Source organism: Thermobia domestica, chromosome 17 (assembly GCF_964235325.1).
Source record: "Thermobia domestica chromosome 17, izTheDome1.hap1.1, whole genome shotgun sequence".
NCBI classification, from domain to species: Eukaryota; Metazoa; Arthropoda; class Insecta; order Zygentoma; family Lepismatidae; genus Thermobia; species Thermobia domestica.
Genome location: NC_137470.1, coordinates 92,914,681 through 92,931,320, shown reverse-complemented (window position 1 = coordinate 92,931,320; position 16,640 = coordinate 92,914,681). Strand labels below are relative to the sequence as shown.

The 16,640-nt window shown below is 35.4% G+C and overlaps 1 protein-coding gene across 4 annotated transcripts in view; it reads left to right on the top strand.

Annotated features, from left to right (window-relative positions):
- LOC145673888 (tudor domain-containing protein 5-like) overlaps positions 1-16,640 on the top strand; it is a 171,819-nt gene that overhangs the window by 17,017 nt on the left and 138,162 nt on the right. For all 4 annotated transcript variants that reach the window (XM_081743680.1, XM_081743682.1, XM_081743681.1 and 1 more), the window contains exon 2: positions 5,524-6,255. In XM_081743680.1, the coding sequence (XP_081599806.1) occupies positions 5,541-6,255 (715 nt within the window). In that variant the 5' untranslated portion in view covers positions 5,524-5,540. The remainder of the gene's footprint in view (positions 1-5,523; positions 6,256-16,640) is intronic.

The window sequence follows — 16,640 nt, the reverse complement described above, 5'->3', positions numbered from 1 at the left end:
GAGAGTTTGACAGGCTGAAAAGAATAGATGCAATACACTGTAACGAAATTTCAAATTTACATGTCGTTTCCTACTTTGATATTGACTATTTAATTCAGCCACTTACATAAATTCGTTTCTTATAAATATACCTTTCGATTTTACGTATACTCAAAACGGAGGTTTTGAAATCGGTTAGCACGGAGGTAGAGAACCAATTCTCTACCTTAACAAAGGTATAGCTAGTAGAATAGGTAGTGCGCAAAACTCAGAAGGCTGTATGAAATAGACATAGGTAGATATGATATAAATTTATCTTGACTATGGAAATTATTCTCAACAATCAAAGTTAGTGTGCAGAATGTAGGTTACTAGACAAACTTGAGGTCACATGTTACAAGGATAGACTGTTACTTGCCGGGTTACAGCGGTCTTCATCTGCTCTAAGAACCAGTGCGGTGTCATGAATCGTCTCTCAAACCACGGTGCAGAGATTCAGGTGCTAGTATTGAGGTACCAGGACTCGATCTCGGAACAACAGGGTCGCTTACTCTTTTACCACGGACTCCTCACTCAGCTTCACTTCCTGACGATCGTACTCTCCTTTGATGAACGGCTTTAACAAGCTTCCTTTGACTTTCGGACGCCTGGCTCAATGTTGGGCTCTCTACCACAGAAGTCAGGTGATCCTCATCGACTATCACAAGCAGAATGACAGACGACGGTCACCAACAACTTCAGACCATCGACCAGAGACGAGTAACAGCAGTCTGTGCCTGTGAAATGTCAAATGAAATACAGGTGGAACACCAGAATTTATTTATACCTGTATTATGTTTGGACAGTGAATATGGTTTTTGTTTGTTAATATTGATTGTTGTATTGTTGTTGAGCGATGTGGACGCATGTTTGAAGAGCTCCGCAAATTTAATTAATTTTGAGGTTTAATTGTGATTTATTAGTGAGAAAAGTGTCTAATCTTAGCTTCCTACATGTTCTGAACAAGTTGGAGAACATGGTGTGATCTGCAGGCGCTGGCCAGCGCTGAGGGGTGTGTGTGGTGTTGTTGTCTTCCTTTCATCGCCCAGAACGTTGTGGTGTGGTGCTTTGCTTTCATCGTGTAGTGCCTTGTCCTATATTTTTGTTTACAGGAGATCCAAGAGGCAACGTGTAATTTTGGTCCATCACGTATTATATACATTTCAGCAGAAAATTTTTATATCAGTTATTATTCGTTAAAATTCTAATTCAACAATCAAAAATATCATTTTTTACAAATCCTAAACAATGAGAAAAATATGGAAAATAAATCTATAAATGCAAACTGTTCACAGGATTTATCCATCTTATTCGAAAATGAAATTTATTGTTCTCAATGCGATAAAAAATTCCCGACAAAGAAAGGATATAACATACGCAAGACTAGAAAACACGCTACTCAGGAACAACACTCAACTACGGAAGACTTTACACACGAGTTGGCTAAATTAAAATCAAATATATGGGTAATAAAAAGGATTCCAAGAGGCATAGGAGGTGCTGTAGCAGACAAACTTTCTTCTATCATTAGTGATTGCGCCAACAAAAATGATTTAACTTGGAAGAAACTGTTCAGATTTGCTTTTCATAATGTACGAATCCCCAAAAACCGAACATCCTCAGTCACTAACATAATTAAACAAAATCTTAAGATAGTCTTCTGTAGTAGAATGTCCTGCAACTTCAAGTAAGAAGATCAAACCCGACATATCTAAACTGATTACAGCCAAAATCGCTGATTTTGATACAAGAGGTGCCTTAAGATTACGGATATCCGACGATTCTCTGGCTCCTTCGAGTGAGGAAACTTTTGTTAGTCTACAAAACAAACATCCGTCTACCTCCAGAGTTTTAGAATTGCCGGAGCAACCAGAGTGCTTGACATCTTCTCTCCTCGTAAATGGTATCAAGAGCAATCCATAATTTTAAGAGTGGCTTCGCTTCAGGAATCGATGGCTTATCCCCTCAACACCTGAAAGACTTAATTTCTAAATCTACAGGAGCATCAGCGTGTTTTACTAGGCGAGATCACGAAACTGGTTAACACCATTTTAAATGGAAACGTAAATCAAGACGTGTGGAAATACCTTTTTGGAGCCAATTTGTGTGCATTACGAAAAAAGGATGGCGAAATCAGACCTATAGCAGTTGGATGTGTTTTTCGACGACTAGCATCCAAGATAGCTGTTTCGCTTGTTTACAACCAATGCTCTCAATACTTACAACCAGACCAACTGGGGTTTGCAACTAAAAAAGATAATGAAGCTATTATACATGCCACGCGGACATACATAAAGAGAAATGAAAACGCAAAGTAATCTTAAAAATCGATTACAGACATGCCTTTAATTCGGTGGAAAGAGACTCAATGCTAACAGAAGTGAAATCTTTTATGCCACATTTGTATCTTTTTTGGCAAAGCTATGCTTTCCATCAATATTATTTTATGGAGAAAGAACTATCTCATCGCAAGTAGGATGCCAACAGGGAGATCCTGCAGGTTCAATATTGTTTAGTTTGGCTATCCATCCGATAGTCCAAGCGCTTTGTTCTGAATTGAACGCCTTTTATCTGGATGATGGAACCCTAGGAGGATCGCCGAATATAGCCATAGAGGACATGAAGCATTTAAGTACAGAATCTAAGAAAATTGGGCTAGAGGTGAATCCATCGAAATCTGAACACTATTACACATCGAGAAAAATAGACACAGACGTAGAAATCCAATTTAACCCTATCACAGAGGAAGTCGACTTTTGTCGACAGAAAGAAAATTTCCTTAACATGCGAATGTCGACTATAGTCGACGTGTTAAAATTTGTTTGTCCGTATCTTGGCTTTGTCGAGAGTAGTTGCCAAAGTTGTACCGTTCAATTTTTTGTGTTCTATTGTTTTCGATAAACAATAGAAATCTCACAGAAAACCTTTGGCGACTACAATCGACAAAACCAAGATACAGACAAATTTTAACACGTCGACTATAATCTACATTCGCAGGTTAGGGAAATTTTCTTTCCGTCGCCTTCCACAGTCAAAGGGTTAAAGAGCTGTTGCCAGGCATACGTATTTTACAACCAGATGAATTATCGTTATTAGGGTCTCCGCTCCACGAAGAAGGATATGATCTCCATTTCGAGAAACATATGAATAGTTTCAAAGTAATGACTGAGAGACTAAAAAGTTTACCAAATCACATAGCTTATTTTCTTCTCAAAAATTGCTTCGGCATTCCAAAGCTAACGTATTTTTTAAGAACTGTTTCAACATGGAAAAGACCATCTAAAGTTTTACAGATAGATAATTACTTGAAAAAGTCATTACAGCTAATCAACTATTCTCTAAACGAAACCTAATGGACACAAGGAAGCCTTTCAGTCCGCCTAGGAGGTGTAAACATACGGAAAGCATCGGACTTGAGCCTACCAGCCTTCCTTTCCTTTTGCCATCGGGTGCGTCCACTTGTCTCCAATATTTTATATAGTTCAGTTGACAACGTGGATATACATCACATGGATGAGGCTTTGGGAATTTGGAAGGGGATCTACAACAGTAAAATTCCTGAGACAAAAGAATTACAAAAAAGTTGGGATGCAATATTATTACAGGAAGTAATAGATAATGAAGTAATTCCTGAAAGTATAACTGACATTGTGCGTATGAAAGCTTTACAAGAAAAAAGAGACCGGTGCTTGGTTGCAAGCCACGCCATCTAAAACAATTGGTACCTTTTTAGATAACAAAGTTTTTCAAATATGTGTAGCTTTGGGTCTGGGGGTAAATATCTGCCATACATTTACTTGTACATGCCAAAGCAGAATGGATGAAAAAGGGTTACACGCACTAAGTTGTACTAAAAGTAGAGGAAGATTAGTACGCCATGGTGAATTAAACAACATAATAAAACGAACACTAGCGAGCATTGATTTTCCAAGCATTTTGGAACCACCAGGAATGTTTCGAGAAGACGGAAAGCGGCCAGATGGAATTACCCTAACTCCATGGAAAATGGGTCAACGGTTGATATGGGATGTCACATTCGTGGATACCTTTGCACCATCTTATTTGCCATCAACACAGAACGAAGCAGGTAGTGCAGCTGAAGTGGCCTGCAAGAGAAAACACTCCAAATATTCTAAACTGAAAGAAGAGCATCTTTTCGTTGCTTTTGCAACTGAAACTATGGGGGTTTTCAGCAAAGAAGCTCATAAATTTTTGAAAGAACTGGGTTCCAATTTGATTACTAAATCAGGCGACGCCAGAAGCCAACAATTTTTAGTACAACGCATTAGCCTAGCTATACAAAGAGGCAATGCGATTAGCATCTTAAGTTCCTTCCCTTCACACAAGTTAGAAGAAATCTTTTATCTTAATTAAACATAAACCTATTTCGAATTAAAATAAAGTCTGGAAACATGGGCCATATTCAAACAATTCAGAAGAAACATTAAAGAGATTTTGATGCTAACAAGCGATGGGCGCTACTAAAATTAAATCCATTTTTGATAGAAATATTGCCGTCGTAATGAACAACACACATTTGAATAAGTTACAAATGATGTGATTGTACCTAGCTTGGTCAAAGTGTTCTTGTAATTGGAAATCCATTCATTAAGTAAGTGAGTCTGTAATTGAGAAAGAGGTCAAGGCGCAAATGTTATAAAAGGAAACCAAATATGTCTTAAAAGTATAGCAAATGTGTTTGGAGATGTCACTACTAGTACATATTTTGTAATCGAATTAAAAAGCAACAATTAAAATGTGGTAAGTCCAAAAAAAAAAAAAAAAAAAAAAAAAAAAAAGTAGATATTTTAAAGTATCCACTTTATCGTAAGTATTATTTCATATTTTAACTCATCCATTATTTGCGGTATTACAATCTCGACAAACTTACATGTATTTATTTTTCTCTGCATTACTTCTAAACCCGTGTCCCTGCAAGCGTTTAATAAGGCCTCTGCATTTCTTTCTATTGCTCTCCTTTCATCCCCAATTAAATGTCCCATCATCAGTATACGCCATATCCTGGTGAATACCATTCAGCTCTACACCTTGGTTATTATTATTATTATTACATACGTTTTGGTTAGACTGTGTAATAATCAGAAAAATGAAAAGAAATAAAAGAAAATTAATTACTTATGCTGTTGTGATCGAGCGATATGAAATATGAAACATATAATTCATGATGTCTCAAGCAATAAATCCATTGACAACTTGATAGAATATTTTGTGCACAAACACGTACATGCGCGAGCTCAAGCCTCACAAGAATGAAAATGCAAAAGCAATACAAAGAACTGCGAGATCGCTTTTTTGGTGGTAACATAAGAGTATAATGCAATTTTGTGTTTTCTGTTGCTTTAAGTAAGTTTCGATTGTTTTAAAACGAATGGTTTTGTGGCATTCTGATAGCTACTTTTGTAAAATGTCAACATTCTACTTATTATAACAACTAACTTCTAGACGAATCTGATTCCAGAAAGGCTACTTTTGTTCTATTTTCAGGATATATTTCTAGCAGAATGGCTCCGAAAACCAAGTTAGAGGATACAAAAATTGTAATCAGATCGGTTCTTATTGCTTGGAACCGACCGCTAAGTGTTCGCGATTTCGAGCAGAGATATAGAGAGTTCGAAGGAAGATGTGTCCCGTATGAAGAATTTGGTTTTTATACGGCGATTGATTTCTTGCGGTCTCTTAAAGATGCAGTAGTAGTTGAGCGACAGTCAACAGGGGAATATATCGTTATGCTGATAGAAGACTACAAAAGAAGACATATTGTTGAACTAATGAATAAACAAAAGCTTCGTCTTTCTCCTGCTACTTCCACTGGAGCAACATGTGACGAAAAAGATATCAAACCAGTAAGTGTTAAATGTAAAGTTGATTCCAGATCTCAAGGACACAAAATGCAAGGTGGTGTGAAATATAGAAATGTAAATAAAGTGGAGGAATTTGTTCAGAAAGCTCCTTTACAAGTGCGAAAGTTTAGGGACGAAGTTCATTTGCAAATAATTGAACAGAGGCTGAAGTGTTTGTTGACTATATATTATTCTGGTGTGTGTGTAAAGAGGCTAGAATCTCTTTATTCCGAAGCATTTAAATTACCACTTTTTTATAAAGAATTTGGCTTCCGATCCCTGAAGGAACTTCTTATTCATTTCAAGGAACGTGGAAGTTTGAGAACTGAAAGGGTCTGTGGTGAATGGTGGATTTATCCTTGTTACACAGGAATCGGTAAGTATTCTATAATAAGCGGTTGAGACAATTTCAACGCACTTAAAAGTTTGTTACTGAATTTTCTGTCTGTGTGTGTGTGTTGGTGTTTGTTTCTTTCTGGCTGTTATTTGCGATTTTTTTTTTTTTTTTTTTTAAATTTTGAGCCTTCCATAGAGCATCAAAAACTGTCTGAGAAAGTGATGGAATTTTTCGCGTCACTCTTCCGTTCCCGAGATATTGGCCAAAAAGTTTCGATTTCGGAAGATTTAAGGAGCCGTATCTCAGGAACCGTAAGTCACAGAGACGACATATTGGGTTGATCAGTATCTAAGAAGATGGCGAACAGTTTGGTACCAAATAGTAACTGGTGGCCACTGGCCAACATGCGACCTTTTCCCAGATATTCCCAACGTCTTTGGTTGCACCAAGATGAACTTCTCTCAACTTGACTTTGGCCCTTGTGCCGTGTGCAGATCAATCAACTTTCTTCTTATGATGGTAACAACTATTTCGTTCCTTCTCAGGAAATTGTTTGGTTACCATGCATGCCCAATCTTTAACCTTAAGAGTCTGGTGCAATTTTTGCACCCGTTAGATTTTCCAGCAGTCACCTAGATTTGTTTCGAGAGCAAACCTTTCCGAGCCCTTTGGAAAGTGCTGTTCTGGGCTCTATCGGCACCTTGCGCCCAAGGCGTCACTCTTAGATGTTGTGCATGTGGTGGGAGTATGCAATCGTCTAGACACGACTGACCCAATTGGACATTCTCCCTGCTCTTGGTTCCCTCAAGATCGTACTATCTAGGCGAAATCCGCAATATCTTAGGACCGAGAGCTCGGATCTTGACTCCTGGTAAATCCTTGGCTTCACTCTGCCGGATTTCCTAGCGAAGTCATCCTATCTTACCTCTTGGCTAACTTGACGCTGTTTAATAGCAGTCTTTGGGAGACCCGGGTTCGATTCTTGGCAGGAGCTCATATGGTTTGGATCCCACTTTAAGATGCAGGTCCACGTCTCATATAGCCTGGCTACTGAACAGGACGGTAAGCACAAATCCAATCCAACCCAATCTTCTTCACTTCGAAATGTATGGTATTTGTTAAAACGCGATGAAAGCTGTTAATGTGGTACGCAGTATTATCCCTATAATCTTCAAATGTAGTGAATAATTAGTCAGGTTTCCTGTTCACCAAGTAACTATCGCACTTCACATCTCTCGACAACTGGTATTTCATGGCTGAATGAGCTTTCAGAACTGCAACTTTCTGTCTTAAGGTTTTTTTTTTTTTTTTTTCTTTGCTACATAGAGTCGGCATTTGCAACTTGGAGAGCTGTTCCTTATTTTACATGCACATGTATTACGATTAAATACAGTTATTTATTTCTAATCTAGTTCATGACTAATTTCCATCAAAATTGCGAAGAAAACAATAATATTTATGATGAAAATTTGGATATAATATTACATTACCAAGTGTAACTAAGTTATTACTTAGTGATAAAAAGGAACTATATTTTTGTAATGGACAATAAAGAAATAATTCACTCTGGTGTATATAAAGCAAACCAGAAACTAGAATGAAGAAAGAAAAAAAAAAAAAAAAAAGAAAATCACAATCGGCAGAAAACTCAAATTCTTCAAGTAAAACTACAGTGTGCATTGTACTACTACTAACATTATCTTTCTATTTTCACCCCTTTCAACCAGTATTTTCGTTCCGATACTCTACGTATAGGGTCCATAAATTGAAAAGTGTATTAAATTTCAAGTATGTTTAACATTTGTAGTATAAAAATGACAAGCTTCCTTCTATAAGGGTAGAAGATTGCTTACCGATATATGTCAGTAATTGAAGGGATGGATTCCAAAAGAGCCTTTGTTAACTTTGAGATATTGGTTCTATTCAGTTCCATTTCAGCATCTACGTATATTGAAGTGGGTTTCATGCCAAAACTCCATAAATCAAATTAATTGTAGACAACAAAATGTACTTAATCAACAGTATTCTCTGAAGTTATTTTCTGACTCATGCCTAAAAGCACTTATAAAACTCTTGCTATAGATGATAATTTCACCGTTACCTTACGAAAAGTAGGCAATTACTATTTTCTCTTATGTAGATTACTTTTCTTTCACAGAAGGAGAATGATGGGAACACACACAAAAGATCGTCTTCTGAAAAACTCGCTTATTTGACCTAGGCTTTTTTTGGAATTGAGCTCTTCAATTAAAAGCAAAATGTTAGGTTTGAATAATGGTACATGATGGTATAAATTGAATTTCTAACCAAGCGATATCGATATTCAATTTTATGGAATTTTCAAATATTGTACTCGATTTTATAACTGGTGAGAGAATATATATACAGTCAGATGGTTAATTCTCGGTGCCCGATAAACTATTCGGAGTTACACAGAATCGAAATGTAAGTATCTAGCTATTTGAACCGAGCCACTATGCTAACCACACATTACTCATTTGTTATTTTTTATTGTAATTTATTTATGTTAATTGAGTTTTATTTAATTCAACTAACAAATCTCCGGACGACTAAAACTCTTTATGCTATAATGCTTTGGAAGGTTTTATTATGTTTTAAGAATAAGTTCGCAACTTAAAACTATGTCTAATACTTGCAGCGTTATTAAATGCTTTTGGTTTTCAGTTTCAATCTTATTTGCGTCATTCAGGTCTTACAGTAGCAATGATTTTATGTTCAGTTTCTTCGTGAGGTGGAGTTCAGCCCCGTTTAAACATCGAACCAATGTAAAACAAGGACCTCCAATTTAAATTTGTATCCTAACATTTTTGTCCCGCTGCAGCGACGCACCTAGGCTAGTCGTCGCCTGGGGCAACAACTCGCCTTAGCGCCCCCCCCCCCCCCCCGGCTAAACAAGCCGAAACGCTCGCCGACTACATCTGATATTGGCATCACACAATAATTCTCCTATTCCATTTTTTCTTATAGTGGTGAAGCTTTATTTAAAAATTGCAGTATATAATTTAATTTTTAGTTCAACATAAAACACCAAACTAATTAGTATTTGATTGCCAAATAATATGAGAGTAGCATCCTTTACATATTCTTATAGTCTTATTATAACTGCAAATCGCAATGTTTTTGGAATTATATCAGGATGTGCATATGTGTAGAGTAAATCAACACTCTGTTGCTTTAGAATATTATTTAATTATGACAAACAGTCAAGCTTTTGTCTGGAGTATTATATTCGGACATTTTGCAAATCTTTTAAAGCTTATTCGTAAACTAGCATTTTTTAAAGCACTTATCTCAGAAGTAGAATGTCATGAAGCTGATTTTGAATACATCTGAACATCGTTTCAGGTAAATATGTGTCGAATCTAAAGGTAATTGATACATGGGTTCCGCCCTGGTTGTTTATACCTAGGAACAACCAGGTGTACATTCTCGTCAACCATATTGCTAGTTTCTTCCCCAAAATTTGGATCTATATACTTTACTCGAGTATAATATCTTTTGGGACATGTGTTCTGAGAAGTAGGCGAAAAGGACGACATATTCTGTAAAAAGCCTGTGTACAATCGAGATGTGGCCTTACAGCTTCTCCCGGGACATTTTCAGTTGCACCAAATTTTTAATCCTCTATCTCTTTTTCATTTTGTAATTCATTATAGCCCTTGTTATTACCTTATAATCTGTACAAATAACGTTCCTTTTGATTCTTTGCCTGTGAATATTCCTCTTCATACGCGGAAAATTCACCTAAAGTGTGGCCACTCCAAGTACAATCAGTGTCCAGAAGTGTATCACTGTTATCATCAAATCCGATTAAATTGCTTGATTAAGCCATGACCCTTTTAACTTAGATTTATGTTGTCCAAAGAGATTCTTTTTACTCTCAAATTTCTCACGAGAGAAGCAAAAATGAAGATAGAGGTTATTTTAAAATGGATATCAAAGGGTATTCTAAAAATGAAGATTTTATTACTGTCGATTTTTACATAGATCATCCAAAATTTCCTTTTTTTAAACACTAGTACTGAGTTACATTGGTCATATAGACAACTGAGTTCTCTAGGTAAACTAATTAAGAAGAAACGAATGCAAAACTCCTCCGGTTCAGGACAATGTAACTTTTAACAAAAATATGATTTGACTTTTTTGCCTTAGATTTTCTTTGATGAAACTTAAGTAAATAATTTCAATAATGCACAAATATTACGTTCAGATAAATTTACGTGTAAATGAGTTCCTTTCACATAAGAGGGTCTCATTTTCAGTCTTGAAACATATGTTCAAATCGTAAATGAAACAAAGTACATGAGAATTTGCAGCCAATATGAATATTCCGAATTATTAGGTTTTAATTTCATATTTCAAGAAACGTTTTCTGAAAAGTTCACACACAAGATAAGAATTACTTGTATTATTTTCCAAATTCTTGACAACGAAACTAATAAAACAACTTACCAATTTACTGTTCCATTTGAACTACGTTTCAGCTGAAGTACACTAGTTAGATGTTGTTCTATTATGATCCAGAACTTACTGACAAATGAGAGGAGTTGAAAACAACATAGGTTCCAATTTATAATCACTAACCTAAAGAAACTCCTCCTGTACTCAAAGCAATTGAACCACGTTTCTTTTCCATTCCACTTACGTGTTTAAGTAGCAGTAGGCCCATTTCCTTTGTCCTCCCCCTTTTTAGTTCTCCCATACAACTAATGTGTCATAGCTTTCCAAGGGGGTTTTTGGCTTCTCGCACTAGGTGGCAGGCTAGATTAAGACACAGAGGTGTAATAGAAAAGTTCACTGGGAAAGCCAGACTCTTACGAGAAAAATGCAAACCTACTAATTGACACATTCACGTTAGCTGTTAGAAGCAAATATAAATATATCGTACTAATACGTATTATAGCCTTTAGAAAAAATAGTTAATCATCGAAGTCCTGTTACACGCCACAGCACAAATACGGTAATAGGGACGAGCTGTTTTGATTTTGGAATCGGTTCAGTATCTGAAGAAACTATGTGCCCACATCTCGCTACTACCTAGGTAATACCGGAAGTGGTAGAAATTTACTTCTACTGAATATCATAATTGATTTTTGTAGAGTAAAAGTGGTAGCTTTAAGAGATTTACCACTTTCGGTTTCAACTTCAATCAAAACTCTGATACCGACGATAGGTATTTTGGGTTCGATTCAACATTTGAAGAAAATTCATAACTCTACTGATATTTCTCTGACAAAAACCGGAAGTGGTAGAGACTTATTAGATTGGCCTCTATAGAGCAAAAATGAGAGATAGCGACAAGTTTTTTGGAATCAATTTCACTGTCTCAACAATATATTTCCAGCTCCTAACTTGACCCTAACTGGAAATAGTATAAATTTGTTACTACCTACTTCAATATTGATTTCCATAGAGCAAAAGCTGAGATAGCGACAAGTGACTATTTCGCATCAGTACAGTGTTCCTACAATAAATTTCAGCTATTAAGTTCATCCTCTATTCAAACAAGAAGTAGTAAAAATTAACAATTTTCGGTTTCAACGTTGACCGCCATAGAGCAGAAACGTTAAAAGATAGTGGCAAGAGGTCTCTAGAAATCGATTGAGCGTCCCAAAAATATGATCCATGTTAACTTAACCCTCTGTTTAGCCCCAAGTGGTAGAATTTAACCATTTGCGTTTTCAACGTTGATTACCATAAAATAAAAACTGTAAAAATGCAGGAGAAGCGTTTTTTGAGTCGATCCAACGTTTGTAGAATAGGTTCCAAGTACTAATCAGGAATGTTTCTCAGCTTTAAAATGGTTTTGCATAATCTGAAAACAGATTTTTGAAGGTATAATATATTCCAAAGTTTTAGCTGGTAATGGGCAAAAGTAATAAAGTTATGGCCTAATAAAGATTTGGGAAAAGTGAACCCACAAAACGTTAGAAAAAAAAAACTTAAATTGAAATAACTTCAAAGGTATTTAAGCGACCTATGAGAAATTTTAATAACATTATTCACACTATAGAAGCTATCCAAAGGCATTATTATCAATGTCGTAAAAAGAGCAGTGCTGTCAACTTAATATGCACTCTTTTTTTATTTTCAAATGACATTTGTTACGTTATTAGATAGACACAATGATCTCATAATGGTGAATAAAAGCATGTGTAATACGTCGCAGTGTTCTAAACTTTAAGAGGTATCTGAAAAGATTCATTCCTGTAGCTTTGGTCCATAGGTCTGTGACGAAAGTAGTTCCAAAGAGGATTATTCTGACATCAGTACAAAAGTATGTGCACTGACGCAACAGTGTAGTCAGAATTAAAAAAAGAAAGAAAAAGAAAAAAGAAAAAATGGAATAGTTTTGTAAAGCATATTCCGAACGGAGTAGTTTCCAAATTAATATGACGTTCCTTATATCAATTTTTTTCAAATCTTAAAATATGACAGTGAGTTGAACAGAATAAAGGATCAGCCTAAGAAGAGAGTGAGACGTCATAATCACCAAAGTGAAGTGTGTTTGTGAATCCTTGCGTAGCCGAGTGGTTAGCATGCAGAATTAGAACGGGACAGATTAGGGTTCAAATCATACCATTGAAACTTTTTTTGTTACTCGTTTGGTTTTTCATTTGGGAGAAGTATTGGAGAACAGTAGAAAACTTCATATACATTGGAAATAGTGTCAAGTACTAACATGAAAAATATAGTGGTAAATTGAAATAACGTTCAACAATATACGAAAAAAAAAAAATACCTTCTAACAGTGAGAACAACTTATTAGTGTGTTCAAATTACAAAGTGAACAAACAATTCTTACATTCTTAGATGTCGAACACAAGTGGTTTCCTTGGAATCAATTCAGCGTTTTAGCAATAAGTTCTATCTACTCTTTTAATCCTCTATTCAAGACAAAAGTGGTGGAATTAAACCATTTCTGGTTTCAATGTTGATTTCCATATAAGAAAAGCATTAAGATATAGGAACAAGAGTCTCAAAAATAGGTTTTGTTTCTTCTGTTAATTTTCCATTCAAATTGGAAGAGGGAGGAAATAATGATTTCCAGTTCCAACGTTGATTGTCAAATAATAAATACAGCAGTAAACAGCAACGAGCTATCTTTTTCGAATGGATTCAGCGTCCGAAGATTAGGTTCCGTTTGTTCTTCTATTGCAACCGGAAGTTGGTAGACATCAAGTACCTCTTCCGGTTTTAATGTTAATTGCCTTAGAGCAAAAGCAGTAAGAGAGCGAATAAGGCTTTTTCATGTGGGTTACGTTCGAAGAACAGGTTCTGTCTTTGATCTTACTCCTCTATTGTAGCCACAAGTTATATATGTACTGCTTTTAGTTTCAGTATGGGATTCTTTTTGGAAGCGTACTGTAATTTCACTTGGAGTAGGACATTTGGGCCCAAAGTCGTATATCTACATAGATTAATCTACTTAAATGGGTTATAATATATTTCATAACTAGAATTCCGATGTTTACGCACTAAAAGCCTTGAGAACAGGTACTAATATTACAAAAACTCACATAAAAAGTAACTGTACGACTTAAAATTTAAAAAATTCAGAAAGCTGAAATTTGACCCCATTTTTTTAAAGATATCTTTAAAAACTCTAATTTTTCTTACGTTCCATAGTATGTCCTTTGTAAACAGTCACTGAAAGTCTTAGTAGCATTAAATGCTTGGTTTAGTTCTAGTAAATTTTTGTGTAATGCAGAAAGAAAAAAAATACGGGTCTATTTTGTTTCTAGAATGATATATTCTAATTCCAGGAAGATCGGAGAGCATGATCTTGCAGAACATTTTTTCAGCATGAATGTGTATTGGGTTAAAGTAAAATTTGCTGTAGAGATCCTATGACATCTCAAAATAAACTGTGAAGTTACTTTTATAACATCTCTAACTTAAAGGAATAGGCATTTTGGATATTCTTAACTTCATAGCCATTCATAACATTGTGTTACTGCTTATTACTACGTATTTGCAACAAAAATAATTGGAAAGCAAACAACAGTGAAATGTAAAATAGATATTGAATACGTATACATACATACATACACACACACACACACATATATATATATATATAGTCTTATGTTATATTTACCATGACAATATCATTCTATGAAAGCTGAAGGATCGAGTAATCAAGCATATAGCCCACCTTGATTAAAAGTTTAGGCTACGAATGTAAACGAATCTCGCATTCTCATTGGTTCCTCATTTCTATCACTCATCTTGATTGGTTTCTTGGCGCCCAATCGTATCGTTCCTTTACGTTAGATATATTAGAAATTACAGAAGTTTATTTTGGGATGTCACAGGCTGCCAACAGCTAATTTTATTTGGCATAATCTTCCTATTTCAATGTATAGTTAGTGCCTGTAAGTGCCTTTTTTATTGTGAAATCCGAATTAATTTCTATTAATACAAGAGTTCTATCCGGCCTAATGGGCAGATCGAATAACGAAAAAGTATTGAATAAATACTCACTTCCTGAACCACCAACAGCATTAAAAACAGCATTTTTATTCCAAAACCAGCTCTTATTTATTTTTTGTGACCTCAGGTACAGGCTAGTACTTAATAAACATTTCTTATGTTTTGTACCATGCGCTTTAATAATTTATTATAGAAGAAATTGCAAACATGAAAATGTATACAGTATTGTACACATTTCAAGGTAAATTTTATGTCTGACTCAAATATTCTTTTAAAACTAAGCCGCATAGTACGGACGGATATTCGCGACCCGGATAATCTAGAGTCTGCTGCAGTTCTTTCTCACTTCTTTTTAAGTGGTAGAGACTAGTTATGCATAATGTGCAGAAACTTTGCTGTGTTCAAGATGTTATTTATAGTTTTTGCAAAATTATTTGTGGAAGTATTGTCTATTTTTATACTTTAGTGCCTAAACACCTTGGGCCTTATGCAGAGTCGTTTTGACGTCTGATTAAGGCAATACTACAGGGTTGACTAACAGATAGTTATCAAAAGTGTATTCAGAGTCTCTGATTAGGACGTACTAATGGACGGAGTTCATTACATGTGAGTAATTAATCTAGAGCAGAGGGTACACTTTTAGCCACGGTTTAGCTTGTGTGACACATTTCGGATTTCGTATGCCATGTATTTCCATTTTTACAGACTACGCATGCGCACATCTCTTTTCCGTAGTTGCCACTTTTATTTTTCTCACATGATGCATCGGGTTATATTAGTTAATCATACCCAAATCAATTTTTTAGTTGTACTCAAAGTAGACTCTGATTACCAAAAAGTACACCTTCCTTACTGAAGTGCTAGTATGACACTAACTAGTCGGTGACTAACTATTGATTAACGAATTCTCTCTGAATACCACCCCTTAGCTCTAGTTAATACACTATAACATACGTAGGTAGGTAAATTTATTTGGATAAAAGGTTTTTCGCCCAATCGGCCGCGCCCAAATGTCATGGACCCAGTTTCACACTATGAAAAGAGACTTGCTTTTCTAAATGCTTTTCGTGTTAACATGTAAACTAAAGAACACATACTGAGCTTGTAAAGCTATGGACATTGATGTACTCTTAGGTAACTGCAGTGAAATAGTTATCTTTTTTTTTTCTTTCTTTTTAACAACCTAAAGCTCCATTAGCGTCAAGTTGTACTATGACTTCAGAAAATATCATTTGATTGCTACATAATTTATGTACTTTGTCAAAATCATTCTTTTCCAGAAAGGTTTTTTGGATGGGATTTAGTGTCGTATTCAGTAGCGAAGCTACCCGAGCAGCGAGCTTAACCTGAATCGAAACAACAACATCTCCACGATGAGTCGAATCCGGATCTACGGCGATGAGCTCGCTCCTTTGGAGGAGCAAAGAAGACGATTAACATAATATACAACGATAACGTGTATTTATTACTCATTTACTTTTTATGTTATTTAATATTCAGGACAGAAATGCTATTTTATCTGGCACTAGCTTCGAAATTAAAAGAAGAAGAAGAAATGTTACAGTAAATGATATGAATAATTTTGATTTGGAAATGTTTTTATGTGGCTATTGCTAGATGTAAATGTTTTGTTTATTCGTCGTAATCCGGTTTCTGTGGTAACAGTTTTCGTTATCATGGATTTGTTTATAAATAATTGTCAATATATAATTCCAGAGGACGCCATATAATCTAGAAGTGTGCTGAATTGCTATGAAGGAATTAATTATTTTAAAATATAGTGTTGTTGTTGTTCTTCTATTATCATCGTAGTAGGTAGCAACAACTACGATAAATCTTTAAAATAAGTAAATAATTCGAACTGAGGTGGTATTATAATGTGTATGTACACTCATGTCCGAAATTATTGTCGCATATCTATAAATATGTTTTTGTAGGATTATAATACGATAACGAATTCGCCCTGT